Source organism: Piliocolobus tephrosceles, chromosome 2 (assembly GCF_002776525.5).
Source record: "Piliocolobus tephrosceles isolate RC106 chromosome 2, ASM277652v3, whole genome shotgun sequence".
Taxonomy (NCBI): Eukaryota; Metazoa; Chordata; class Mammalia; order Primates; family Cercopithecidae; genus Piliocolobus; species Piliocolobus tephrosceles.
The window spans coordinates 153,265,327-153,291,584 of record NC_045435.1 but is presented as its reverse complement, the minus strand read 5'-3'; the positions used below and the strand labels follow the sequence as shown (position 1 = coordinate 153,291,584).

Here is a 26,258-nt window from a genome sequence, read left to right as displayed (position 1 = left end):
ACACATATGTTAAGTGGGAGGCAAGGTAAGAGAAGAAAGTATAAGTGGAGAGCAGATACAATTGATAGTAAATGTGACAGCAGAAATTAGAAGTAGTTATTTTGCAGCAGTGAGGAGTATCAGTCTTTGTAGGTCATCAGAAAGAGAAAGGAGAAGATACAGACAGCTGTAGAAATGTGGCAAACAGTCTGCCACTTTGGTTCACTAAGAACTTGAGTATCACTTGTAAAGCAGTCTAACAATGGTTTCTCTTTGAGGCACTTGTGACTCTTCATTTATGTGTGAAGAAACTGAGCCTCAGATTGCTTAAATGGCCAAGTTAGTAAGTGGCAAGGTTGAGATTTGAACCCAGGTCTGTCTGATTCCAAAGCTTAGCTTGATCTGTTATTTTAATGTGGATATTTCTTTGTTAGTCTAATAAATATCTCTCACTTGTCAAGGATACTGTTTGAAGGGTAAGTCCCTGCAGAGAATTAGGCTTTTTTTTTTGTCCTCAGTAAATGGGGTATTAGATTGTTTTTGTATTATTATTTTTTAAAGCTGTGTTTCATTAATAAGACTGGCAGTTTGGAGATAGTTATAGATTATGAACTGGGTTACTAAAATCTGATTAGGTTAAATGCTAAGTTGAAAAGTTCTGCTTTTCCCATAGGCTTATGATTATTTATGTATAAAGACAGGGAGGAAAAGTTATAAGCTTCACAGAGAGTTAAGACTGTAATTATAAATTTCTTCCTTTTTGTTTTATAGAAAACATAGCTCTGCTGGCAGAAACAGCTTTAAGATTCCTGGAATTAGTACAGCTAAAAAATCTTAATATGGAAAATGACCCCAATAATGAAGAAATAGATGAAGTTACACATCCAAATGGAAATTATGACACAGGTTGTATAATTTTCTCTTCCAGATTTCCTATTGTTTAGAATGAATTGCTGATGCTAACTTGTAAAACTATCATTTGTAGTTTTCATGTAAGGTGAAGGAATACCAGATATATATATTAAATAGGAAGAGTCCCTGGTGTCTGATTACTCTCTATCCTCATATACTGTTACCTTACTCGAAAACAATCAGCTTGTCACCATGGATACTAAACTCAATTGTTTGTCAGCCAGAATTGATTTGTGTGAACAGTAAAGCCGGCTGAATTATGTAATTCTCGTAAAAGAAGAAAAAATTAGAAACGTCATAGCTAAAGAAGCTAAACCTTTTCCCCTTATGTGAGTATATTCTGAGTATCCTCAATCATAAATTGTTTTTATTTCATACTGTTTGTGATTTACATTTCAAAACCATAAAGGAGCAGATGTGGTGATGGTAAACTTATTGAAGTCAAAGTCCTTGTCTTAGGTTTCTTTGCATTATACAACTCTTTAGAGATTTTTACTTAATGTTTGTTGAGTAAAAGATTTAGAAGTAAAGTAATAGATGTAATTTTCTCCAAGATGCTTCTAGCTATGAAAAACTAGAGAAATCTAGTTTTTTAGAATTTTATGCTACAAACAGCTACAATTACTGTTACTTGTTAGAATGGCACCATTTTTAGACAACATGTATTATCTAGAGTTGAATACAGTGGAATAATTTTGAAGTTTCAGGAGGATGTATCAGGAAATCCTACCCTTTTTTCGTGGAATTACTTGGAAAATAATACTTTCCTATAACCATGTAATTGGACCTATTTAGATAATAAAGTTAAATGTTAAAATTTTGGGGGAGGGAATCTAAAGTTTTTCTTAATGTGAGCATATAGTTTTGCATGTCAGACCGTTACCTTTTTCCTTGACAGGAGTAGCTGGACCAAGGGTGGCCCCTGTCTTCTGTATATTCACAGATAGTTGTTAAAGATTAGCTCTGTATAAGGCAATCAGGAGCCTGCCCTAAGCACTAGAGCATGGCGGTGAATCAGATAGAAATGATCCTTGCTCTTGAGCTTACATTTTAGTAAAAAGAAGACAGGCAATAAGTAAATAAATAAGTGAGAAAAAATGAGGGTGAGTAAGAGATAAGACCAGAGAAGACGACAGTGGCCAGATGAAGTAAAGCCTTGACAGAACTTGCGGTGTGTTTTGTGGCTTTCTAAAAGAAACTGACCTTTAAGAACACTTTCTAAAAGGATTGCTCAGTACCGTCATATTATATCCTAATCTTATCCAGTATTTTCAAGTCCTTGATTAAGTGGGATCTTACTGGGGCCATGTGATTTCCTTTCTGGTGCTTCTCTATAATTTTCCCCTTGAGCTCATAAATGAAACTATTTAATTAGTGAGATAGTAACTATGCTTGTGGCATCTGCTTGTTAGGATCTTCTTCACTTTATATTTCAGTTTCCTATCCTTCAGAGCTTTGAATAATGGAAAAAATTGGTAACTAAAGGCTTCGGTGGCTTCTGTAATCAGTCTGTCTGATGAGTAAGAAAGAAGACTGGGACTATCTGTATGGGGAAAAATTGACCTTTTCTTAACTATTTCTTTTCTTTTTTTTTTTTTTTTTAGAGCTCCAAGCCTTACATGAAATGGTCCAGCAGAAAGTTGTTACTTTGCTAAGTGATCCTGAAAATATTGTAAAGCAAACCTTGATGGAAAATGGAATAACACGGCTGTGTGTATTCTTTGGACGTCAGAAAGCCAATGATGTTTTGTTGTCCCACATGATTACTTTCCTAAATGATAAGAATGATTGGCATCTACGTGGAGCATTTTTTGATAGTATAGTTGGTATGTTTTTTGCTTTTAAATTCATTTAAGATTTCTAATCATCCTCTCAAATACTTCCATGCAATCTGAAGGATAGATACTACCAAATTTCATTAATAATGAAATGAATTCCTAGTATTTCTGTTTTCATGCTGCTTTTGGATGATGTAAATATTTTAGCTTGGTAAAATAAAGGGTTGGTAAATCAACCTGTGTTACATCCGTATGAAGGAATACCATGTGGTCATTAAAAACTATATTTAGACAGAATAATGACCTGGAAAGTACCGTGAGATATGTTAAAGTGACATAAGTAGATTGTAAATCCTCTTAAAGTACGGTTGCTGTTGTGTAAAGGTAACAATAACAGGAATCATACATGTTTATAAACATGTTAATAAAAGTGAACACGCATCACTTTTAGAATCAGAAAATAACAGTTAAAATATAATCATGGTTGAAAATCAATGTAGTTGGAAAGAATTAAGTTAAAGGCTTTGCTTTGTGTAACTGAAAATTTTTGAAAATTTAAGCAGCATTTTTTTTTGCTGTTCTTTCATTTTACAATTCTTGATTTTTAGATATATCTAAAGTCAGACATCTTGTGTTTTAGATACATGACTTCTATTACATTTGGATTCAGAATTAGAAGTAAATGAAGTGGACAGTATTTTGCATGGGTTAAGTCATGTTTGATACAGGATTTAATATTTTTCTCTTTTAAATAATAACCAATCCCCTTTTCCCTGAATGTACTGATCTTTTCAGTTTAATATTTGGCCAATTATGAAATATATGCTAAATTCATATTATTATGATTATCCAATACCCCCATTATATAATTTCTCACATGGTTGTAATGGTTTATCTGTTAACCCAAAAAGTTTAAAGACTATTCTGCACAATAGAAAGCTTGACTGGTATCCAAACTTTCTTGTGAGGTAGCAGGAAGCTGTAAGACTTAAAGTTTGGGTTCCCAACAGTCTAGGAAAGGTTCGCTGTTTGATTTTTGTTTTCTAAAAAAATAAAACGCAAGAAACCTACGTGGCAACAGGATTGATATTTCTACAAATACTATCATATGTTTTGGAGGAAAGGGTACTTTCTACTTTGAAAAACTTTGAAATTCCCTGTTTTTCTTGCTTTGTTATTTTTGGAAATTACCTGTTTTTTCTTTTCAGACATCTTTTGTTTTTTATTTTTAGATTAATTTATAGAGACATCTTAGCCTTCCATCTAGGACTTCATCTAACTCAGTTCCTGAATACAGTATTATTCTTTGATCCTTACATCTTTTTGACTTCCTTGCTCTCTTCTTCTTCCAAATAATGCTATTTTTATTTCTTTCTCGGGAAAAGTTGGTTCTTACAACTTCACCTATCTATTGGTCAATTCATGTGTTCTTTGAAACATATATTAGTTCTTTTTAAATTTAAAAATAAATTTTTTTAATTGATGAAAGTAATACATGCTTATATTACTTTTGGAAATAAAACTTAGAAAAATTTGGAAAATATAGAAACCAAGAAGAAAATAAATGATGGTTAATCCTACAACCCATGCACAACCTCTGTTAAAGCTTTGATGTTTTTTCCCATAGCACTTCCTTTCTCTTTCCATCTCATTTATCGCTTTCTGTCATATGCTGATGGTTAAGAGCAGGCATTGTGGAGCTAGACTTCTGGGTTCAAGTGTTCGCTCTATTACTAGTGGTGGTTCTTGGAAAATCATTTAAATTTTTTGTGGCTTAGTTTACCTATCTGTAAAACAGAAATAAGAATAGTGCCTGTCTTACTGGTTGTTGGGGGATAGAATGAATTAATATATTTAGTAGTACCTGGCATAAGTGCTGTGTATATATTATATTACTTCCAAATTTTATTTTATTATTTCTTATACTTTTTTCTAATAACACACTTTAAGCATTTTCTCATATTAAAAATTTATTTGAAACCATAATTTAATAGGTCTAAACTATTCCATGATATAGTTTTGCAAAAATTTAACCCTTCTTTTGGATATTTAAATTATTTTCATTTTTTTCTGTCATATATAGATTATCTATATATTTGGTGTAAATATGTAACATATGTATGTAAGTGGTTGTTTCTAATTATTTTCTTAGGATAGAAGTAAAAAATTTTAATTACTGTGTTAAAGAATGTGAATTTGTTTTTAAAACTCATGACACATTTATAAGCTATTCAAAAAGATTATATCATTTTGCATTCCCATCTCCATTAAGTGCTGCACACCCATCCAGTGTGAAATAGGCTTTACTTAGTCCTTGCCTGTTGGAAGGGTAAAATGATAACTTGTTTTGATATATATATTTTAGCTTAACTATCAAGTTGAAAAACTTTCTCATGTTGATTATGTATTCATATTTCTAATTCTATGATTTTTAATATTCATTATTTTGGCTTTTTTTTCCTGATATTTGTGCTTTTCTTGTTCTTTTTGAACCTTTGCATACATATTAAGAACATTAATTTTTATTTTTTTTTATTTTTATTTTTTTTTTTTTTGAGACGGAGTCTTGCTCTGTCGCCCAGGCTAGAGTGCAGTGGCCGGATCTCAGCTCACCGCAACCTCTGCCTCCTGGGTTCACGCCATTCTCCTGCCTCAGCCTCCCGAGTGGCTGGGACCACAGGCGCCCACCACCTCGCCCGGCTAATTTTTTGTATTTTTAGTGGAGACGGGGTTTCACCGTGTTAGCCAGGAGGGTCTCGATCTCCTGACCTCGTGATCCGCCCGTCTCGGCCTCCCAAAGTGCTGGGATTACAGGCTTGCGCCACCGCGCCCGGCCCGTTTCTTAATTCTTTAACTTGATTTTTAAATCATTTTTGTAGACAGTTTTTCTGAAGTCAGTTTATTTGATCTTTTTGATTTGTGATTTTTTTTTTTTTTTACTTTTGTATGTAAAGTCTTTTCCCGTTCCAGAATTAGATTAATAATCTGTTGTGTGCTTGTCTTTTCTTTTTCATGCTTTATTTTTTTTTACTTAACTGTTTAATTGATCTTTATTTTTGGTCTGTGATGTGAGGTGAAATCTAAATTTTCTTTTTCTTCTCAGATATGTAACTGATTTTCCCAGCATAGTTTATTAAGCATTTTTTTGTTTTTTTCTTACTGGTTTGTGAAACTGTTTTATCATCTGTGGCATGTTAAGGTCAGTTTTCTGGCTATCTAGTCTGTTCCATTGATTTTTCTGTTCTTGTACTCATACTCATAGCCATATTCAATTCACATTATTATATATTTTTAATCACCTGTATTATCTGGTAGGGTAAGTTTCAGATGTCATTATTCATTTTCAAAATATTTTTAGCTATTCTAGCTCATTGTACATTTCAGTTTGTAAAGTTCCTAAATTTAATCCACTGGAATTTTAGTATTTTTCCTTTTATTAAAGAAAACAATTATAACATTTTTTAATCATAAAGGAAATAGGCTTTCAGAAATTATTTAAAATTTAATCAAAATTCATAATGTATGAAAAACAATAATTGATTTTCCAGAGGCAGCTACTCGGCTTTGTGCTTTTATTTTGGTGTTTTCAGGTGATTATTACCATATCTATAAATAATATTTTCATATTACTATTTTTAGAATAACCAACTTTGGATTTTATCTCTTTGTTTTCTGTGCCAGATGAAGATTTAATTCACTCATAACATGCCTTGATCCTTCTTTTCTTCTGAGTTTTTGAGATGTTGACTACTATCTTCAGTGCTTTAGTTTTTAGTTTGTTGTTTTAATAACTTGAAGTAATTAAATCTATTTTGTATTGCTCCATCTCTGATTTGCACTACAAGATTAGTGCTCCCCTTTTTTTCTCTTTACCTCTGTCTCTCTTTTAATTGGTTAGTTGAGAATTGAGAATTCTCAACAATTTTTTTGTCATAGTTAATAATATATTCTGTTCTGTAATCACAACGAAGTCAGGTATAGACTGATTATGAAGCTTCAAAACAAAATACATGATTATGAATGTATAAATTTTATTGACTATGGAGCCAAGTAGTATACTGTAATTATATTTGCTCCATCACAATCCCAGTTCATTGACTGCCCCCCTCACCATTTGAGTATGTTTATAGCAAGGCCAGTGGATTCTACTTTGCTCCCTCTTCTAGGTCCTAAATACACTATTTATTTTAATTTCATATTTGGACTGTGATTTTCTTGAGCAATTTTTTGTTCTAGAATTTTAGATTTCTTTGTTCTCTTTTTAGAAAGAAAAGTGATATATTGTCACCATATCTGTAATAGCTAGCTTCTTTCTTATTAATTTTATTTGTTGCTTAGAATCTATTCCATTTTCTTCTCGATGACATTCTTGAAATTTATTAACTTTTAATTCTAATCTGGGCTGACTGATTTCTAGGTCTTTGCTAGCTTTTTTTTGCCCTTGAATTCTTAGGTTGATACTTTCCTAGAAGGGGTTGCATGGGAGGCAAACCTTTAATAGTCCTTACATGTCTTGAAATGACTTTTTTAGTTAATTGATAGTTTGACTGAAAATAGAATTCTTTTCATAACTTTTAATGCCTTGCTTGCCTATGTCTTGTCTTCTAACCTCCATTGTTGCTGAAGATTATATAATTCCAACTCTGATTCTTCCTTTTTAGGAGATCTGTATTTTCATTTCTGTAAGCTCTTAGGATCTTAGTTTTTCTGTGGTGTCTGAGAATTTCCTGATGATTTGCTTTGCTGTGGGTCTTTTTAACTTTATCATGCTGGGTAGGAAGTGCAGTGTTCTTTCCTAGGTAATTGATCAGTATGTTTGGCTTTTGCTTACTTTTATTGCTTTACTTAATGATATATGTGCTTTTAGATATTGAATAATCACATAATATTGCTTTTCATTCCCAGGTGTTGCTGCCTATGTTGGCTGGCAAAGCTCCTCAATTCTCAAGCCCCTGCTGCAACAAGGTCTTAGTGATGCTGAGGAATTTGTCATTGTGAAAGCTCTTTATGCCCTTACTTGTATGTGCCAGTTAGGACTGCTACAAAAACCCCATGTTTACGAATTCGCCAGTGATATTGGTAAGTTTCTGTTTCTCAAAATTAGAATGAGATTGGAAGAACTTTATAAAATTTCTAGGTAATATAGAATAAGAATTGCAACTTTATTGTTCCTACTACTGATTGTGTGGGGTTCCTACCATTGATTGTGTGGGGTTCCTACCATTGATTGTGTGGGTGTGCATGCATGCATGTATGTATGTGTATATGTGCATGCTTATGTGTATGTGAGAGACAGACAAGCTGACTCATTGGGTCCTCCAGGCTAGTTGGGAAGTACTGCTTTGTTTTCATCTGTTTTTAAGGCTATGTTACCTTTGTCAAAAAGCAAGACTTTGGTGTTTTTTTTGTTTGTTTGTTTGTTTGTTTTGCAACAGGGTTTCACTCTGTCGCCCAGGCTGGAGTACAGTGGTGTGATCTTGGCTCACTGCAACCTCCACCTCCCAGGTTTAAGCCATTCTCCTGCCTCAGCCTCCTGAGTAGCTGGGATTACAGGTGCCTGCCACCATGCCCGGCTAATTTTTTTTGTATTTTTAGTAGAGACGGTGTTTCACCATGTTGGCCAGGCTGGTTTCAAACTCCTGACCTTGTGATCTCCCTGCCCCAGCCTCCCAAAGTGCTGGGATTACAAGCATGAGCCACCGTGCCTGGCCAAGACTTTGTTTTTAAAAAAACCATGATATGGGTCAAGCCTTGACTGGTCTGAAGATGAAAATTATTTTTGGGCACTTGACCAGCAGTCAAGTTGAAAATTGGATGTGAAGGATCTGTCACTGCATTGATTACCAGTTAAGAATTCATAGACTTGAATAATGTGTTTATTCTATTATAATTTCACATAATACATTGCTTCTGTGGCCTAATTAGTTATTTCCAAATAACTTTTGGAAATTATTTTTGAAATTTAATATAGCTTATAATTAGCATTTTATTTATCTACAAAACAGATGCGCATCAGTTTTAAAGCAAAAATTATCATGAAAATAGTTTTTTTTACCCCTACACGCAAAGTTTGCGGAGATTTTTCTGGACCTTGCTGTTTCTAGTCTTTGATCCCAGGATGAATATATGGAGTGCTCATATATCTTTAGTGTCAGAATAAATTATGTTTATATACAGAATAAACCCAGTGTGGTACTACTTCTTCGATAGATAACTCCCTTAGAACTACAACTGAATTTGATATGAAAACTATGGGGGAAAAAAAACACTTTTCCGAGAAAAATCAAGTAAACAATCATTTGTTGGCATTTAAAACTGTTTAAAAGTAAAAAACAATTTTAGTAACTTAGAAACACTTACTTATTTAAAACAAATGATAGACTACATACATCTCTCTCATTCTGTTTTTAAACTATGTGTATTTTGTTGTAGTGATTTTTCCCCAGCTTTATTGATGTATAATCAACAAATAAAGATAGTATATTATGTTCAACATGATATTTTGATATATGTATACTTTGTGAAGTATTATGGTAATCAAGTTAATTGACATATCCATAGTTCTTTTTCTTTAGTGGTAAGAACATTTAAGAGTTACATCCCAGTGATTTTCGAGTATACATTTTTATTAATTATGATCACCATGCTGTACTTGCACATACACTGTACAAGAACTTTTTCATCTTGTCTAACTGAACTTTTGTATCCTTTGACTAACACCTGCCCATTCCACCCTCCCTTCTACCCCAGCCCCTGGTAACCACCATGCTACTTTCTACTTCTATGAGTTCAGCTTTTTTAGATAATATGTATTACTTCGATCATATAGTATCTGTCTTTCTGTTTCTGGCTTAATTTTACTTAGCATAATGTTCTCCAGTTTCATCTGTGTTGTTGCAAATAACAGGATATTGTTATTTTTTAGGACTGAGTAGTATTTTAGTTGTATATATACACCATTTTTTTTATTCATTCATCAGTGGACACTTAAGTTGATTTCCTATCTCGACTCTTATGAATAATGCTGCAGTGAACATGGGAGTGCAGATATCCCTTGAACATACTAATTTCATTTCCTTTGGATATATACCCAAAAGTGGGATTGTAAGATCATAGATAGTTCTGTTTTCAATTTTTTTTAAAGACATGGTTTTGCTCTGTCACCCAGGCTGGAGTGCAGTGGTGTGATCACAGCTCACTGCAACTTTGATCTCCCTGGCTCAAGCTCTCTTCCGGCCTCAGCCTCGAGTAGCTAGAACCACAAGCATGTGCCACCATGCCTGGCTAGTATTTATTTATTTAGAGATGGAGTTTGGGTCTTGTTGCTCTGTGCTGGCTGCCTGGACTTTAGGGAATGTTGACGTGGGTTATGTGAAACTACCCTTCCTGCCCTCTTCTTTGGGGCTTTTCTCATTTTTGTGCTATACCCAGGTACTGTAATCTCTCACCTGGATTCCTTTGTAATGGTGTTTTTATGCATTGATAGTTGTTAAAACAGATTTTTTTCTACAAGAGGATGAACGCTGAAATGTCCTATTCAGCCATGTTGTTTTCACTGCCTAGTGACTTTTAAAGAGAATAGTGGTGGTGGTTTTGATGGTGATTATGATTTCTTTGGTACTCCTTTTAAAAACTATTCTCTTCCCACTTAGCTATTGTGAATATTTTCCCCACACTTTTCTTCTGATAAGTTGAATGTGCTAGATAAAGAAAAGACTGATTGGGAGGCTGAGGCAGGCGAACTCCGACCTGAGGTCGGGAGTTCAAGACCAGCCTGATCAACATGGAGAAACCCCGTCTCTACTAAAAATACAAAATCAGCCAGGCTTGGCAGTGCATGTTTGTATTCCTTGGTACTCAGAAGGCTGGGGCGGGAGAGTTGCTTGAACCCAGGAGGTGGAGGTTGCGGTGAGCCGAGATCGTGCCATTGCACTCCACCTGGGCAATAAGAGCGAAACTTTGTCTCAGGAAAAAAAAAAAGGAAGAAAAGATTGAATATCAATCTTCAATCTTTAGATTGAAGTTCTTTAGATTCAGGCTTCTTGTTTTGAGTATTTGAGGTGCTTTGTATCAGGCACCTACTTTCTGATATAATAATGCTGTAGAACAGTCAACCACAGAATCTCAGTAAATCCTTCAGTAAATTTTTCATCATGCACCCGTGGGTTGTATAGGTGGCCCTGCTTCAGGTTCTGCATCTCCAGGTTGTCTGTGATAACTGTGATTCATCTGTCTCATTCTGGGGCCCTCATTGTAGGGACAGTGGCTACCCACATAATGTTCTCATGGTGATGGCAGAAGCACGAGAGGGCAAACCCAGCTATGTAGCACATTTCAAATTCCTGTTTGTCCTAATATTCATTGGCCAAAGCAAGTGATATAAACCAAAAGCAAGGGGGCAGAGAAGTATCCTTTGTATACCGCAGGTGTATACAAAGTGGATGAGTGTGGTTGTATAATACAGGAAAGTTAAGAATAAATAATACATTGTAATACAGTTCCCAACTCCTGTCAAATCGTTATGGGTTTAGCTACTTTCTGGAGGTTTACCAATGTTTTTCCAATCCTCATTTTCCCTCTTATCACAGGGAAAATACCCACTGTCCCTTGTTGGATGGATCAGAGGCTGCAGGGTATTTATGAAATAGACAAAATCATCTTCATTTATAATTAGAAGATTTAGAAATGCGAGACCTTGGGAGAGAGATATTTTGAATGCATCTTTTCTCCTTCCCCTTTTAATATAAGTATTATTAGCCTATAATTGTATTCCTGTTTCTCTGTTAATGTGTATTTCTTATATACATTAAATAAATATCAGAGGATAAATAAATATCCTCTGAATGCTGATGTGTTTGCATGCTCAGAGCTAATACAATTTTTCTTGCCTTTAGAAGTTTGGATTTTATTCTAAATCAGGTTAGTCTAATGTCAATTAGTTGAAATCATTGATTTTATGTTTAGTACATAAAATCGTTAAAATAAAAGGTATGGAAAGACATTAATTTAATTCTTTGGTTTAATGTCATATTTTAAACTTTTTAAGAATAGGTATCATGTTTTCAGCTTTTTTGTTTCCATTCATTAATGCCTTGTGAAAGTAACTGTGAGTTATGTGTTAGATTTGATCAAACCACTGCATTAAAAGAATATCAGATAGGCTAGATTGTTCCCTTCATCTTTATGCTGTAGCTTGGAGAAGTAACTTCTCCCCAATTTCTCTGCCCCTTGGGTGGTAGAGGGGATATGTCCTTGAACGTCTGTGGGGGTATAAGTTGGGGAATAATAGTTAGCTGTATGCTGTTGGGACTTGTTATGTCTGTAACAGTTTTTAATCCAGTGTTATAAATGAGTAGTGCCCACACAATTTTAGTTCTGACTAAAAAAATATAAATTTTAAGTCCTCAGCTATGAGGTAACTGTTTTTACTCTTTTTTGGTACTGCTCTGATATTTATGATAAGAGAATATTATAAACAGTGTGTCCACTTGATTGAGTTTATGCCTCAGGGTAATTGAGTATGGGAAGGCTCCTGATAGTAACATTGTGGCAAAATCCTTTTGTCAGTTATGTTATAATGTAAAAATTTGTTTATCCCGATAGTTTGAAATAACTTATTTGATCCCTACCTTTTCTTTTCCTCTTTAGCCCCCTTCTTGTGTCATCCCAATTTATGGATACGTTATGGTGCCGTGGGATTTATCACAGTGGTAGCTCATCAAATAAGTACAGCTGATGTCTACTGTAAACTGATGCCTTATCTCAACCCATATATTACCCAACCAATAATACAGGTATACATGTTCCAAGTTGGAGTCAGTCTTTCCTCCAAACTGTGCCTCTTTAAAAAAAATGTGTAGAGAGCCCTATTTTTCTTAACATTTTTAAGTGTTTAAATTGGGCTATAGCATTTTGATATTCTTTCAAGCTAATTAATGTTAATGAACCAAGCACCTTTGAAGGTTAGAAAAGTGCAAAAGATTATTATGTTTTACATCATGTTATATCTAATGTAGCATATAGTAGTTCATATATTTTCTTTTGTGTAATATAAAGCATCTGTTAAAAATGAAATATAGTCTAGCAAAAATATATGTTGATGGACCTCTGCTTTTTATTTTAAAAAGTATTACTGATTGCATCCAGTTATAATAAATTAGAAAAAGTCTTTTTCAAATTTAAGTTTTTCACCACTAACTGGTTGTTTTGATGTCTTTTCTTTTTTATTCTAACAACACCACAACCTCTGCCCCACCTCTAGCAGTACTTGGTGATAAACTTTGAGTCTTTGGTATGTACAAGGCAAATATTATTCACCTAGCTTTTCAGTGTTTATACCCTTCATCTTGCTAGACAGCAAAGTATCAAGATAGGCATTTAAATGGAATGAAATGGTGAAGGATGATTCTAGCTGTTAAAACATCCTGAAAGTTCCTATTTTTACCAGAACTCCATTTCCCATTTGGAATTCACACACCTGTCTGGCTTTCTACCACTTTTGTATTTCAATGTGCCTTCTCTTTGTTTGGAGAAAATGGCCTTGGATAAACTCTGGAAACTAGGAGGTTTTGGTTATACCCTCTTTTCTTCATAGATTCATTCATTTCTAGAGGTTATCATTCTTTATTTCATAGAGTTTGTAGGATTTTTTTTTTATTTTTACCCCAAGAGCAACTTATATATACATGAAAGATGGATAGCGCTATCAGAAAAAATGCCCTTTTAGAAAAGTTTATGCTTCCTTGGAAATTAGGCCTAGAGATATCTACTCCTTTTGAGTAGTTAACTCTATTTAAAAGTTTGCTCATTGAACTTTTTCTTTTGTCACTGTTTTGTATTTTGAAAGGCCAGGATCAGAAGTTGAGAGGCTAATTATTCATTTGCTTCATGAATCTTATTTTTCTACAGTTTGGATTAGAGAAAAGATACCTTTTTATGCTGCTTTCCACTGACTGACTTCACCAAGGAGCTAAATATACTTAAGGAAGTCCTCTTGGTGCTTCTGCTAGAGTCACAGAAAAAAAAAAAAGAAGATAATCTTGGTTACTATCAGCAGTATTCATCCATTTTATTACATTTGCATTGACAAGGAATGTATTCCTTTTGGATAATTAAAGGAAGGATTTTATAAACACTATGGAGATAGCAATGGTTTTTAGAAGTGGTTGAATCTACCAGGAAAATGTGATGACTGAAGGAAGACCTGTGGTTATTGAGCATCTTTTCTGGATCAGTACCTAGTGCTTGTCAGATCTGTGAACTGTACGTATGTTTTGGGTGTAGGATGTTGTCTGACTTATTGGGATCTAGAAAAGGCTCTTTTTGTTTTCTAGAATTTCCTGGATTGGATGATTAGTCTTCCAATGATAGATACAGATGTGTGGTGTAGTGCTAACAATGAAAAGTAAGAGATACCTTAGCTCTTTAAAGTTTACTAGTATTCTTTTTTCTTCTACACAAAGATGTTGATATCTATTATTTTCTTAGAAAATGAATATGTTAACTTTTCGCAAGTTGTATTTATTCAATTTGAAAATAACTGTACATGTTATATTTTTGGCTGATCCTTTTTATTTTTCTAATATAGATTGAAAGAAAACTTGTTCTGCTCAGTGTTTTAAAGGAACCAGTAAGCCGTTCTATATTTGATTATGCTTTGAGGTCTAAAGATATTACTAGCTTGTTCAGACATCTTCACATGCGTCAGAAGAAACGAAATGGTTCTCTTCCCGACTGCCCTCCGCCAGAGGATCCTGCCATAGCACAGCTTCTGAAGAAGCTGCTCTCACAGGTTGTATCACCCTTCCAAAGTCTTACATTTAAATGTGAATTTAATAAAAATATTGAAGTGTCCATTTAGCTTTTAAAAAATATTTTTGATTGATTAGATTACATCCTGAAAAATGAGTAAGTAAATCTGGCAAACATCTTATGCATTTGCTTTGAATCCTAAACAAAGATAATACTAAGATGATGATACAGTATCAGGTTAAGGTAAATAAGGAATCATGGGAGACCTGTTATGTTTCTTTCATAATTACTGGCTAAATAAATGAGGGAAAGACTGTAGAAATAACCTTAGATTTAATTAGTATTCTTGATTCAGTTCTGTGTTTTACCAAAAATATAATGAAATTTAGCTGGAAGAAACATTGCAAAACACAGATGAAGTATAGAAAAATCCTGGTTCATTTTGATCCAAATTTGTAATTAATACTCGTAAACAGCTGAAATAACTGGTACTTAGAAAGCATCTCAGGTTTAATAGACCAGCAGTTTACTGGTATATCTTAAAAGCCTATGAATTTGAATCAATTAACAGAATCTTATTAGAACTAGGAAGTAATCTTACTACACTTGGCATTGGTAATGCCTCTTTAGAAATATGAATTCTATTCATGACAAAAAGGCCAAAAGCAATTGCAACAAAGGCCAGAATTGACAAATGGGATCTAATTAAACTAAAGAGATTCTGCACAGCAAAAGAAACCATCATCGGAGTGAACAGGCAGCCTACAGAATGGGAGAAAATTTTTGAAATCTACCCATCTGACAAAGATCTAATATCCAGAATTTACAAGGAACTTAAATGTATTTACAAGAGAAAAATAACCCCATTGAAAAGTGGGCAAAGGATATGGACAGACACTTCTCAGAAAAAGACATTTCCACAGCCAACAAACATGAAAAAAAGCTTAACATCATTGATGATCAGAGAAATGCAAATCAAAACCACAGATACCATCTCACACCAGTCAGAATGGCAGTTACTAAAAAGTCAGGAAACGGGCCAGGCACTGTGGCTCAGGCCTATAAACCCAGCACTTTGGGAGGCCAAGGTAGGTGGATCACCTGAGGTCAGGAGTTCCAGACCAGACTGGCCAACATGGTGAAACCCCATCTCTACTAAAAATACAAAAATTAGCCATATGTAGTGTTCTGTGCCTGTAATCCCAGCTGCTCGGGAGGCTGAGGCAGGAGAATCGCTTGAACCTGGGAGGTGCAGGTTGCAGTAAGCAGAGATCGCGCCACTGCACTCCAGCCTGGGTGACAGAGTGAGACTCTGTCTCCAAAAAAAAAAAAAACGTCAGGAAAAAATAGATCCTGGGGAGGCTGTGGAGAAATAGGAACACTTTTATACTGTCGGTGGGAGTATAAATTAGTTCAACCATTGTGGAAGACAGTATGGTGATTCCTCAAGGGTCTACAACCAGAAATACCATTTGACCCAGCAATCCCATTACTGGGCTTATACCCAGAGGAATGTAAATCATTCTACTATAAAGACACATGCATATGTATGTTTATTGCAGCACTATTTACAATAGCAAAGACATGGAACCAACCCAGATGCCCATCAATGATAGACTGGATAAATAAAATGTGGTACATATACACCGTGGAACACTACACAGCCATCAAAAGGAATGAGAGCATGTCCTTTGCAGGGACATGGATTAAACTGGAAGCCATTATCCTCAGCAAACACAGGAACAGAAAACCAAACACTACATGTTCTCACTCATAAGTGGGAGTTGAACAATGAGAACACATGGACAGAGGGAGGGAAACAACACAAACCAGGGCCTGTTGAGGGGTGGGGGGTGAGGGGAGGGAACTTAGAGGATGGGTCAGTAGGTGAAGCAAACCACCATAGCACACGTATACCTATGTAACAAACCTGCATGTTCTGTACATGTATCCCGTTTTGCTTTTTAGAGAAAAAACAAAAAATAAATATATGAAGTCTAGGCCAGGCATGTTGGCTCATGCCTGTAATCCCACCACTTTGGGAAGCCAAGAAAAAAAGAAATATTAAATCTAAATTTACATCTTGTTTCATGAGGGATATGTGGAACTTAGGGAAGCCAAGATAGGAATAAAAATGGTTAAAAATAAAGAATACAGTTGCTGAATATATGCTCTATGAGCCATAATGCAAATTTTAAAGACTTAGTTTGATGTGACTTGAATTCCTGAAGAGCTTTTTCTTTGGATTTTCTTTTAACCTTGGCTTGTACATTAGATATATTTTGTATTTTAGAAAGCAATTTGTGGAAAATTGGATTCTGAATCACATTTTTCTTTTTTTTGGTTCTACAATTAAAAAAAAAGAATGAAAGATAAAGAAAGAATACCAGTCTTTCTTTTTACTTTCCTTTCATTCATTTTTTAAAAAATTATTATTATACTTTATAGGGTACATGTGCACAACGTGCAGGTTTGTTACATATGTATACATGTGCCATGTTGGTGTGCTGCATCCATTAACTCGTCATTTACATTAGGTATATCTCCTAATGCTATCCCTCCGCCCTACCCCCTCCCTACAATAGGACCCAGTGTGTGATGCGCCCCTTCCTGTGTCCAAGTGATCTCATTGTTCAATTCCCACCTATGAGTGAGAACATGTGGTATTTGGTTTTCTGTTCTTGCGATAGTTTGCTGAGAATGATGGTTTCCAGCTGCATCCATGTCCCTACAAAGGACACGAACTCATCCTTTTTTATGGCTGCATAGTATTCCATGGTGTATATGTGCCATATTTTCTTAATCCAGTCTGTCACTGATGGACGTTTGGGTTGATTCCAAGTCTTTGCTATTGTGAATAGTGCCGCAATAAACATACATGTGCATGTGTCTTTATAGCAGCATGACTTAAAATCCTTTGGGTGTATCCCCAGTAATGGGATGGCTGGGTCAAATGGTATTTCTAGTTCTAGATCCTTGAGGAATCGCCACACTGTTTTCCACAATGGTTGAACTAGTTTACAGTCCCACCAACAGTGTAAAAGTGTTCCTATTTCTCCATATCCTTTCCAGCACCTGTTGTTTCCTGATTTTTTAATGTGAATCACATTTTTCTCATGTTTCTCCTGAGTAAGTAATCCTTACCAAAGAGATTTCAGTGTGCAGTAAAAACCATCTCAATCTAAATGTTTCTTCAGGCTTGGCCATTGTGACTCTATTTCTCTCTCCCCTGCCTATCCTATATATTAATTTAAAAACCTTCATTCTGGGCCTGGTGCGGTGGCTCATGCCTGTAATCTCAGCACTTTGGGAGGCTGAGGCGGGCAGATCACGAGGTTGGGAGTTTTGAGACCAGCCTGGCTGACATGGTAAAATGCTGTCTCTACTAAAAATCCCCAAAATTGGCTGGGCGTGGTGTGTACACCTCCCAGCTACTTGGGAGGCTGAGGCAGGGAAATCGCTTGAACCTGAGAGACAGAGGTTGCAATGAGCCAAGATCGTGCCATTGCACTCCAGCCTGGGTGACAGAGCAAAACTCCGTCTCAAGAAACAACAAAACAAACCTTCATCCTGACATTTTCTTTTCCTTGTCAGTCATTAGTTTACCTCATGGGACTACCCTAGCCCCTCATCTCTTCTTTTTACCTTGCTAAGGTGTAGGTTTTGACACTGGTAACAGGAGGGAGTGGGAAGGAACAATTTCCATAGCCGTTCTACTTCCTGCTTCCTATGGTTCTTCTAACCGCTTCTACCACTGCTGCTCCCTCAATGCCAGCCCCCATTACTGGGTGCCATGATACAAATCACTAAAGCTCACTGACCCATATTCCTCTGAAATGTCAGTGTGTGATATCTTCATTGGTCTGTCAGTGATCCCCTCATTTGTCTGAGTGGAAAAAGAGGAACAAACAATCCCCCATTTTATGTTATCTCTGGTTCCAGTGGCTTTAGGAGACTCCTAGAGGTTAGGGGACAATCCTCTGTTCAAGAGATAAGCACTGCTAGTAGAAGGGAGAGCAGGCCAGAATCTCTGAAGTTCTTACTAGAAATAACAGCAGAACAACACCAGCTTCCGGTTTTTTGAAAGCCAACAACTTTACCACTGTAGTTTGTGATTTCCATGTTTTTGACTATCCTTAAAACAAATTTGAGCAACAGATGTTATTCCTGTTTTATAGATAAGGGAATGGAGACACAAGGAAGGTAGTTAACTTGCTTATGTTCAGATAGTACAGTAAGTTTCAGAGTTGGCATTTGAATCTAAACCTACCTGATTCCAAAGCCTACACTCCTACACTATGCTGTGTTGCCTCTAAAGTAAAATAAACAGAGGACATAGAGCTAAGACTCAGAAGCTTGCTTGGATTTTATACAGACTTAGGAAGAAGCCCATGTGCAGTTTATCTCCTCCAGCCCATTACAAGCCGTTTCTCTACCTTCATTTCTTTTTGGTCCCTGTGCTACCTGAGTTTCTTAGGATTACTAGCAGAGACTTAGATCCAGGGGAGGCTTTGGAGATAGGAATTGAGTCCTTCCTTCCTTCCTTCCTTCCTTCCTTCCTTCCTTCCTCCCTCCCTCCCTCCCTCCCTCCCTCCCTCCCTCCCTTCTCCTTTCCTTTCCTTTCTTTCTTTCTTATTGAGATGGAGTTTGTTGTTGCCCAGGCTAGAGTGAATGGCACGATCTCGGCTCACCACAACCTCTGCCTCCCAGGTTCAAGTGATTCTCCTGTCTGAGCCTCCAGAGTAGCTGGGATTACAGGCATGCGCCGCCAGGCCTGTCTACTTTTGTATTTTTAGTAGAGATGAGGTTTCTCCATGTTGGTCAGGCTGGTCATGAACTCCCAACCTCAGGTGATCTGCCTGCCTTGGCCTCCCAAAGTGCTGGGATTACAGGCGTGAGCCTCCGCGCCCGGCGAGTCCTTGTTTCTAATATCAGGGCTACAGAGCGAAGGGTCGTATTTTTAGTTTCTGCAAGCAGGCAATATGAGCACTCCTACATATTTTTCTTTTTAGCTTACAGTTCTTCAGTGCTCTTCTATACGGGACTGTACTTGAGACACATCATGGGTAAAGTAGGCCTTTCTAGACCAGCCTAGCATTGTTTCTATGGGAAAATATGTTAGTAGTTCCAGCTAATAGACTTAACATACACTTTTGGAACATTACCCATATGGGAGTTGGAATCTGTACTCCAGATTTTCAGTAGAACTTACATCAAGAAGCGACTCTTGGAAGGACTGTTGTTGTTAGATCCATCTACAAGAGCTTCCTGTTTTATTTGTATCCATTTAATCAGGTTCTAATAAATAATACAAAATGATTTCACTCCTTTAAAAAATGAGTTACATTTTTAATGATTTTTATTTTTGTACTTTTTGACAGATTAGTATGAATACCGCTTTTAAAATTCAAAAGCTGTAAGAAGATACATAATGCAATGTTAAGTTTTTATCTAATCCCTGCCCTCCAGCCATGCAGTTTCTTTCTCTGTCGATTGTGAATTTTATGTTGGGTGTTGAATTGCTTTGCTTTGCTGTGTTGGACTTGTTCTGCTGCACAGTTACTTGGAATCAGTTTCATCCTTTTAAGCTTTGCTTTTAAGCTTTGTTAAGATAGGTTTAGGATAGGTCCAGACCAACCCTTAGTTGGTCAGTTTAGTACCACTACTAAGGACTTCTCAGAACATGATGCTTTGTGTATAGTAAGAGGTCTTTCACTGTTCCCAACCTTGTGGTGTTCTTTCTATGGCCTCAGGTAGTTTCCATAGTTTAATATTCAGCCAAAGACTTCAGGAGACCCTTCTGTAGCCCTCTGAAGCACTCATTCTGTGCAGATCCCTCTTCTTCATTTCTCTGCCCCACAGAGTTAGCCTTTGTAGCTTTCTTGAACTCTTGATATGTCCTTGAAATCAGCTCTGTTTTATTCTATGTTCCTTCTGCCATAGCCTGGCAACTCTAGACAGTATTGCTGGGACAGTCATAGGACTCAGTTTTAAATATTTTAGGCGTTGTAGCCCTGTCTGCCTGTTTTCCCATGCCTGAAAAGTGTGTGTCTGTGTGTGTGTGTGTTTTGTACGGTTTGAAGTTGTTTAAAGTGGAAGAGTAAAACTAGTCTGGTCCCTGTGATTTCATCAGTCAGAAGCTGAAGTCTGTGGGTATGTTTATGGACTTACACTAGTACTGCACTTTCTTAGTTACCATAACTTAGGCTTGATCTTTGGTGGGAAAAAACATTTCCCAGCTTTTTTTTTTTTTTTTTTTCCTTTCTGTTTCAACATTTTCTTGGCTATCCTTAACATTTTTTTTTTCTTTTTCTTTTTCAAGAGTTTCTTGGCTATCCTTGATTCTTGGCATTTTCTTACACGTTTTCTATATGATTTTTTTCATCAGCTTGTCACTTTATACAATAAAAATTTGTTGATATATTGAGATTGCATTGAACCTGTAGAAGTCAGCTTGTCACTTTTGATTATTTTGAATGCTATTACAATTGGCAAATTGAAACATTATTTTGTTTGTAGCTGGTATATGGAGAAATTTTTATATTTCCTTTGGCAACCTCATAAAACTTATTAATTACAGTAATTTGCTTGTACATTTTCTTTTGAACTTGTACATTCACAGTTGTATCATGCGTGAACAGTGACTATTTTATTCATTTTTTTTCCAATCTAAATACCTTTGTTTTCCTTGCCTTATTTAAATGACTAGGATATTTAGTATAGTATTAAAGAGATTTGGTGTGAGCAGGCATCCTTGTTTCGCATATCAGAGGGAAAACTCTCAACATTGTACCATTCAGTGTGATTTTTGCTATTAGTTTTTTTGTACAATCTTTTGAACAGATTAAGGAAATCCTCTTTCTGGCTTGCTAAGATGATTATTGGAAGAATGCTAAATTTTATCAAATGTCTTTTATCTGTTGAGATTATTATATGGTTTTTCTATTCTGTTAATGTGTTGAAATATGTTGATTGATTTTTCATATTTTAAACTTACTTTATTCCCTGGATATTTGAAATAAACATAGCTTTGTCATATTGTATCTATATATAAATGTAGTTTTAGAAAATAAATAAAATATAAATATATAAAATGTTTTTAGGTACACTGGATTTGGTTTGCTCCTACTTCAGTGGATATTTTTTCGTTTGAGTTTATGAACAACCTTGTCCTGTAGTTTTCCTTTCTTGTAATGTTCTTGTCAATTTGTTTGTTTTTCATGGTGCAGTGCTAACATTATTTTTTTATTGAGATACAATTCACTACCATAAAATTCACTTTTGAAGTGTACAGCTTACTGCTTTTTAGTACATTCGCAAAGTTGTGCAACCATCACCACTGTTAAATCCCAGAACATTTTCATCACCCTGAAAAGAAACCTTGTATCCATTAGCAGTCATTTTCTTTCCCTTAGCCCCTGGCAATCGCTAATCTACTTTCTGTCTCTATGGATTGCTTAATCTGGACATTTCCTATTAATGGAATCATGCAATATGTGGCCTTCTGTGCCTAGCTTCTTTCACTGATCTTAATGTTTTTAAGGTCCCCCTATGTTGTAGCATATATCAGTACTTCATTACTATTTATAGCCCTTACTGTTGGCCCTCCCTTTTGTGGACTAAAACATAGACTAACAAAAAGAGAGCTCTTACTTTGGCTATAAAGTAGCTATTGTCTATTTAAAGTGAATTTTAGGAGGAGACATGAAAATAAACTAAGTGTTGCAAGTTAACACTGGGATTTAGTCAAGAATATGTCTATTATTATTGTACTTTAATGCAATTTTATTTCATGTTTTTTAGCTTTGTGCCCTCCTAGGGTTGGTTTTATCATAGTCTGCCTGAGAATTGTGAATATGACTCTAAACTCTAGTGAGATTCTAGATTGAGGCCTCAGGAGAACTGACATTTTATTAAATGAATGTTTTTTATTCCTTTGCTTGATAAAAATGTACTAGAGGATTCTGTGGATGGTTGGAAAGAAAGACACGCAGAACTGCCACATTTTCCAGAATATTTAAGTTGCCAATGAATTAATTATTTAGATTGATTACTTAGTATTTGTCCGTTTCAAGTGCGCTAAATATTTTAGGTGGATTAGCATGTAAATTTCACTATAATCTGATAAGATGGGTGCTAGTAATTATCTTTATAGATAAATAGAAGTGCACACATATAGTAAGTAGTAATCAGGGCTGGAATTTGAACCTAGGCAGTCTGACCTCAGCCATTATCCTAGATTGCTACTGGATTTGTTGCTCAGATCTGCAGTTCAGGCAGCATTCCAATCAATCCTTTAGTTGCATAGTATATTTTATATATCATAGAATGCCTTTATATACTCATTCAGTATACATTTCTCAACACAACCAGGAGCAAAGTTGAAGTCGGTACACTTTCTTTTGCTTAATATTATACATTCAGAGTTTTTGTTCAGATAATAAATATTTATTCAACAGTTGTATTTTAAATATTACTATATATCACACGTTGTGTTCTTTGGAAATTCCAAAGATGAGTTATGTTTGAATACTGTCCTTTAGGAAGAAAGTTAAAATATAAATCATGATACAAATTACAAAGTGCCCTAATAGAATGTTCTGGGAGATCTTAGTAGTGACATGTCATTCTGTTTTGTTAACTTTATTTTTCACTTGCACTTAATTGTTTCACCCTTCTGACTCTTTCAGTTTTAAATTGGGTGATTTGTTCCTTCAGATGTTAGTCATTCTGAGGTCTGTTTTTATTACTTGTGAAAATAAACTAGAACATATGGTTTTATTTGGCTTTAGGGAATGACAGAGGAAGAGGAAGATAAACTTCTGGCACTGAAAGACTTCATGATGAAATCTAATAAAGCAAAGGCCAATATAGTGGACCAGAGCCATCTTCATGATAGTAGTCAGAAAGGTGTAATTGACTTGGCAGCTTTAGGCATAACTGGGAGACAAGTTGATCTTGTTAAAACCAAACAAGAACCGGATGACAAACGGGGTTAGTATGCTTGTTTGTGTGTGTGTAGCTTGTTGTTGTTAATTATTTCATAAGACTGTTTTTTAGCTAATTAATAATAAAAAGCCCCATTTCACAGATAAAGAACTTTCAAATACAGTGACTCCATTACTTAGCAGGGAGATTTTGGGGAAGAAAAATAGGGAATCATACTAACAGTTAAGGAAGTAACTTGCCAGAATCACAACTCTGTGACAAACCAAGGTCTGATTCGATAGCTCTGCTTTTACAGTAAAATCACGTTGTCACCATGGAGGTGTATGACTGAAGATGAAATTCTTTTTTTTTTTTAACCCTTTAACCAGCAACCCAAGAACAATAGTCTATGTAAAATGGTATCAAGTTTTCTAGTTCATTATTAGTAGGTAATACCCAATGAATTCAAAAGAAAGGTCTTGCTATTAACAATGAAATGCAAGAGTAGAGACCAGATAAGACTTAACCATTTGCAGTCTTGAGATTTGAAACTGTGAGCTCTTGTGACATTGACATTGATTGTATGAAGTTTTTTAAGATCCTGTGCATGCCCTTTTTGCATGTGCATTCACTGCCAATTATATGCCTTTAAAATTTCCTCTATTCTAGCATTAGATTTTGAAGGCAGCTAGTGAATTTTATTTAAAATAAACTTCTAATTGCCAAATTTGAGAAAAAGTATTTGTAACTTAAGTTTTAATGGTTTAGATCCATAATATATAAAACATACAAATTAATAAGAAAGCAAGCCAAAAAAAGAAAGATTGAACAGACAACTGATAGAATAGAATGCATATATATGAAAAGGTAAATAATTTAATAAATGCAAATTAAAACAGATGCCATTTTCTTACTATTCGCTACTTTAGATATAGTGGTTAGTTGAAATTGAGCTGGCCTTGGGAAACTAGGAAGTAATTAGGTCTTATTATTAAAATCATTGGAAGCACATCTGTTCCATCTGCCCTAGAAATGAAATGAGAGTTAATGAGTTGATATATGAATATGAATAAATTAGAAATCTTAAGGAACAAAAAGGATATGAAGTGTAGTGCTGTCCCTGACCCCTCTCCTGTCCCCTCCAAAGGCAATAAAAGCACATAATGGTTTTAAAGGCTACCTTCAGACTAACTATTCCGAATATATTTTCATAGCCAGAAAACATGTAAAACAAGACTCAAACGTAAATGAAGAATGGAAAAGCATGTTTGGGTCACTGGACCCACCAAACATGCCACAGGCCCTACCTAAAGGGAGTGATCAGGAGATGATTCAGACTGGGAAACCTCCTCGTTCCGAGTCCTCTGCTGGCATTTGTGTACCTTTGTCAACTTCTCCACAGGTACTGTCACCCAGTCAGTAGTCCTTCTAATGTCTTTGAACCCCGTTCTGCTATTTTGGATGTTTAAAGGCTGTGTACTGTAGTAGAAAAATTAATATGGTGACTTTTCTTTTAGGGAGGACATATTCCTTTCTAAGACAGGTTTATCTTTAATTTTATAGTGAGGAGGAAATGTAGTTATTGAAAGTACTAAAAAGGTCTCATTTTAGAGTACTTGCCAATAAAGTGATCTGAAATTGTGGGCTGAAGAAACTATTATGAACTGTGATTATAATTACACTGCAGTGAACCTTTTAAATCTTTTTTATTCCTCCTCCAGTATAACATAGCTATATCTATAAAATAGCAAAAATACTTCTGGGAAGAAGTCCCAAATTTCCTATGTGTGATAAATGTCATGATGCTTTTGATGTACAGATCATTCTTGACAACAATGGTTAGACTTAGGATTTTTTGAGTTTGTATGGTGTGAAAGTAATATTCATTCATTAGAAACTGTACTCTGGTACCTATATAGCCATCCCATTTTTTGTGTTCAGTACAGATTTCAGTAAGTTACATGAGATATTCATCACTTTATTATAAAATAGGCTTTGTGTTAGATAATTAGCCCAACTGTTGGCTAATGTAAGGGTTCTGAGAATGTTTAAGGTAGGCTATGCTAAGCTGTGATGTTCAGTAGTTGGGTGTATTAAATGCATTTTTGACTTAATGATATTTTCAACTTATGATAGGCTTATTGGGATGTAATGCTATTGTAAGTCAAGGAGCATCTGTATTTGACATAAGTTTAATTTAAGGCAGCTCTTTCCTAGTCAATCATATCTTAAATAAAAAATATTAATTGAACCAGATTAATTAAATTGAAATTCCACTTCTTCTTTTCACTTAATGATAATTTTTGTTTAATGTTATTTTTGTGCTGATCAGTTTTTTTATATATAAAATGTAGGATTTATATAAAGAATGGAAATGTAGCATTTGTGGTTAAATTTCATTTTAACTGGGTTTTCATTGAAAAAATGTATTTAAATGAATTTTAAAATTGGTACATTAATGACAAAAAGCTGTTATAATTTATAGATAAAAACATGGGTACGCTTTTATCTTCAAATATACTTTGCTTATGACATAAATAGTTAGAATTCCATTTGTTTTGTAGGTTCCAGAAGTGACAACTCTGCAAAATAAAAAACCAGTAATACCAGTTTTAAGTAGTACAATTTTACCATCCACCTATCAGATTCGGATCACAACTTGTAAAACTGAACTTCAGCAACTCATCCAGCAAAAGCGGGAGCAGTGCAATGCTGAGAGAATAGCTAAGCAGATGATGGAAAATGCTGAATGGGAGAGTAAACCACCACCACCTGGTAAAAGTTCCATTGATAGGTAGTTATAGTCTAGTCTAGGTGCTTAAGGCTAGAATCTAATAGAAGAAATGAATACTTAACTACCAGACAAAAGAGGTAAGAACAAAAATGTTGTTTGGGAAACCCAGAGGAAGA

The 26,258-nt window shown here is 35.2% G+C and overlaps 1 protein-coding gene across 8 annotated transcripts in view; it reads left to right on the top strand.

The window, feature by feature from the left end:
- Window positions 1-26,258, top strand: part of PIK3R4 (phosphoinositide-3-kinase regulatory subunit 4) — a 73,312-nt gene that overhangs the window by 18,251 nt on the left and 28,803 nt on the right. For 3 of the 8 annotated variants that reach the window (XM_023207396.1, XM_023207398.1, XM_023207399.1), the window contains 9 exons: window positions 751-885; window positions 2,496-2,717; window positions 7,575-7,748; window positions 12,318-12,463; window positions 12,931-12,960; window positions 14,257-14,460; window positions 23,213-23,414; window positions 24,563-24,750; window positions 25,913-26,123. In XM_023207396.1, the coding sequence (XP_023063164.1) occupies window positions 751-885; window positions 2,496-2,717; window positions 7,575-7,748; window positions 12,318-12,463; window positions 12,931-12,960; window positions 14,257-14,460; window positions 23,213-23,414; window positions 24,563-24,750; window positions 25,913-26,123 (1,512 nt within the window). Of the gene's footprint in view, window positions 1-750; window positions 886-2,495; window positions 2,718-7,574; window positions 7,749-12,317; window positions 12,464-12,930; window positions 12,961-14,002; window positions 14,074-14,256; window positions 14,461-23,212; window positions 23,415-24,562; window positions 24,751-25,912; window positions 26,124-26,258 lie in introns of all 8 variants that reach the window. The other 5 variants (XM_023207402.1, XM_023207401.1, XM_023207404.1 and 2 more) reach the window with 5 other exon arrangements.